We start from the raw sequence: 3947 nt of genomic DNA on the forward strand, positions 1-3947 counted from the left end.
TAAGTCCCTTCCCCGTCCACCTTTATTCTTTTCTTTACAATAAGGCTTTCAAATAAGTCATGGTTGTACGGTAGTGAAGCATCGGTGTTGAACACTGATGTCATGCTGTCGTTGATGATGATGACGATGATGATGATGATCAATTGAAAATATAGAGTAAAAATGAGTAATTAAAGCATAATGAACGTATGGTTTACATAGTATACTACTGTTGCAATATGAAAAATTGGAATCGTCGAGATCATTTTTTTAGGTATTGCACTAAAGCTTACAATGCCCTTGCAGTCGCAGTTGAGCTGGGTATATTAGGCGGAGGGTAGCACCGACTCATATGGGCACGCTAAGATTTCCAAAACCTACTCTGGGTGGTGTAGTAGTCAACATCTCTGATTTACAGCGCAGACAAAACGCCGAAATGTGACTTTTTAGGCGTAAGCAGTTGCTTTCGGCCACAATTGACGTTCTGCAATCAGATGAGCTACACCACTCTTGGGTCCTGATAAGAATATCCGTATATATATAGTGCTCATTACCAGTGATAAAATATGTGTCAGCATTGAGATTAGTCGTAAATGCGCCTGTTGATACATGTGCAATTGTACTCAACTCACGTGGGGCTAGGTATATCCCTCATGTATCACCTAGTTGCTGTTTTAAACAAGTTTTTTCAAAGCGATTACACTTGTCCTGTGCGCTAATCGTCCGCGGAATCTGTTCTAATTTTCGAGCTGCTTTTCTTCTCTGTGATTTCCAGAGTTACCGCGATAGTGCACAAAACTTGTCAGATTTGGAAAAGACTGATGAAGAAATCACCTGTCCTGACCCATCCATCGGTACTGTTTGTGATCTCATTGCCTCTAGTCCGGAGTCAAATACCTTTGACCAAGATCCCGATCCAGTTGAGTCACCTTCGAATGAGGATAACTTGGATAATTCTGGTGCGGTCGAAAATGATGATGTCTTTGGTTTGAGTGATGTTCGTGTTGAAGATTTTTTAGCGGACACCACTTCTGTCCAATCTGCTGATTGCACCTCCGATTCACTGGGAATTGAACAACGTTCAGAATCACCGAAGCCAACTGACATGGTTCAGGATTTAAGAGCGTTCGGTGTGCTTTTATGTGGGAATCTTCTGAAACAACTACCCACGTCGGCTGAGCCGCTCATTCAACAAGTGCTCCGAACACTTACAGTCGGTGACAGCCCACCTGATCCGAACGCATTTGTTGATGTTGAGGCCAAGGTGAGTAGTGTGTCGTATTTGTCTAGTCCAACTGGATCGCTCGTGTTCTTGTCATTTTTTAACTGAGGTTGAGGGAATGCAGCTCCCTGACAGCATGTTTTCGAGCCTTTTAGCTTCACTTCACTGAGGCTTCCCATTGAACACTCAACAAGAGTAAAAACAAGTTGACAGACAAACTTTTCCTCCTTCAATACATCCACCGGGCCAGATACCATATCATTATGGTTAAGTTGCTCTTCAGTTGTGTTGTCGGGTCCCCCCAGTAGAGCGCCATAAGAAATGCCCCGTTGAAGCTACCTCTAGTGCCGAGCTTTACGTTTGGATTACGACTGGTCCAGTCATAGCCAAGATAGGGCTAGGTGATTTATGGTCACAGTTTATCCACTCCAGGGTAAAACCATAAGATGAGCCATATCTCTTACCACCGACCTACGATGGAATTGAGAGATTTTAGGCCAAAGTTCTGATCATAATCAACTACAAACCATGTGCAGTTCCGTTCGCCGATGGTCTTGGAAAATCGGGGTGAATAGCTGCCTATGGGAGACAGTGGCAGATGTTGTTGTCAGGCCAATCCAGAGGTGATGGTAGACTTTTCCTTTGGGGAGATCGGGACGGAAGCTAGGCATTGGAAGTAACAGTTCAGACGTCGAATCAAACGTGCGCCATACTATCTGACAACTGATGTGCCTGTATCGGGGTCTCCACCCAGGGAGATGGCAATGACCAGTGTTGATACTGGCTTTCGTGCCTTGTTACTAAGTAACTGCTTGAAATCACGGCTCACTTCCACCATCCACGTGGGTGTGCCAGAAAAGCTTTATAAAGAAGTCGGTTGACCGACATGCGTGGCCAAGCTAGCACATTGTATGAAGTGCGATCAGCGCATTTGTCGTAAGTGAGTCATTTCCTCCGAAAACCATTCCACGTAATTTAGCATTACGATGCGATGGTCCCACCAGACTCGGGCAGTCATCCGAAGACACGGATGACGGTTAAAGACTGAAAGTTTTTTGGCCTCCTCAGCCCAAAGCGTTCAAATTTCTAACCCATATGACAACATTGTGCGCACCGCGACACTTGACTGATGTCATATCTACGTCACAGATAGTGCAGGTTTTGGACTTTCCGATCCAGATGGAAATATCGTCTTGTTCTGATACCCTGCCTTACCCGATACCTCTGGATGTAGTGAATTCACGTGAACTCTTACCATAAACCTTCACACTTCCGCGGGATTTGGCGTACACCGCTCTGCGGAGGGCAATTACTCCACAGGTGCTACCAGAGTGTCTAACAATCAACAGAATCAAAGACAGCATTCAAGTCAATAAAGGTAAGCACTGTTGTTTCCGGAATCAATGTCCCTTCCGAAATCTGTCGGAGAGAATATGTGATCTTTCCATCCTCTTGCAAGACGGAACTAAGTTTGGCTTTCACTGATCTGTCCCTCTTTGTGTTCAATCAATCTTGGGAAGATGAGGACGAAGGCCACCGATGACACAATGATTTTCACACGCTGTTCGCGCACCCTTCCTGAAGTCAAGTCACGTGTCACATTCTCGGGGCATTTTCTTTTCGTTTTGTGTAGCACCACTCAGTTTTTTTTACGTGGTTAACCGGAAATCTTCCGCTTTCGTTGAAGTGGGCTGGATGCAGACCGTCAGGTCCTTCTGCCTTCTCAAATTTTAAAAGAGATATTTCGTACTTTCTTTCTTTATTTCTTTTATTTCTTCGTTCTTTCTTTATTTCGTACTTTCTTCCGACGGGCTACTGAGACTTACATTCTATTCGTTTGTAGTGTTTGTAGGGGCTGTTACAGCGGCTCAGCTTAGCTGTTTTTCGAGGTGTTCGGCCCATCTTTCCAGCCGTCATTTTTGCGAGTGAATCAATTATCCGCCTTTTTCACTTATCGTTTTACTGAGCGTTACTTTCCTGTAGCCAGTTCATCGTATTAATCGGTATAGGGCACGGACGTTTTCCTCGGCAAAAGCCCTCTCCATCTCCCGAGGTTTCGCTGTGCACCAGAGCTATTGGTCTTTCCTCAGGCCCCTCACTATTTGGCGTTTGAGGAATTTGCGCGCGCCCTCTTACTGGTATGGATTTCCAAGCATCATTCAGGGCTAGTGACCTCAACGATATCCAGTGGACATTCGATTGTACCGGAAAAGTCGGAAAGACAACACTGAAAGCCACAAACATAGCTCCCTCCATATTTTGCCATGCTTCATCCACGTGCTCGCTACCAATATACTGTTGGTTTACCGTAGAGAGTTGTTGAGCTCTATCGGATCGATACTCTTCAGCTGCGTCACCACGCTTGAGTCTCGTATGCCCGTTTTAGAAACAGCATACATCAACTTCAAAATAGTAGTGATCGTTCAGCTGTAACACTTTTTCGGTATCTAGCTGTCATGCCACCCAAGGGAAGCACAAGGGCTGAGATTCTGTCAAGTTGCCCAAGCGTAGACAGGAGTGGTCGGGATGCCTGGTTTGGGTTCGAACGATGAACCTTCCGGTCAGTGAAATGAATTTTCATGATACACTTGGTGAGTGGTTGATGAGACTTGGTGGGCTCAGGTCTAACTGTTCTCAACATATTGATACCACACCGGAAGCATAGTATCCAAAGGTTTTTCAGGGCTATTTCCCCTCCGGGTACACAGCGGCTCTCATCTCACTGCGAACCACTTTGCAGTCTATC

General features: G+C 45.3%; 1 protein-coding gene across 1 annotated transcript in view; it reads left to right on the forward strand.

Annotated features, from left to right (window-relative positions):
• Positions 1-3947, forward strand: part of T265_11552 (hypothetical protein) — a gene marked incomplete at both ends in the record, with an annotated part of 28683 nt that overhangs the window by 13115 nt on the left and 11621 nt on the right. Inside the window, one exon of the mRNA XM_009178232.1 lies at positions 755-1243. Within this exon, the coding sequence (XP_009176496.1) occupies positions 755-1243 (489 nt within the window). The remainder of the gene's footprint in view (positions 1-754; positions 1244-3947) is intronic.

Source organism: Opisthorchis viverrini (genome assembly GCF_000715545.1).
Source record: "Opisthorchis viverrini unplaced genomic scaffold opera_v5_516, whole genome shotgun sequence".
NCBI lineage: Eukaryota > Metazoa > Platyhelminthes > Trematoda > Opisthorchiida > Opisthorchiidae > Opisthorchis > Opisthorchis viverrini.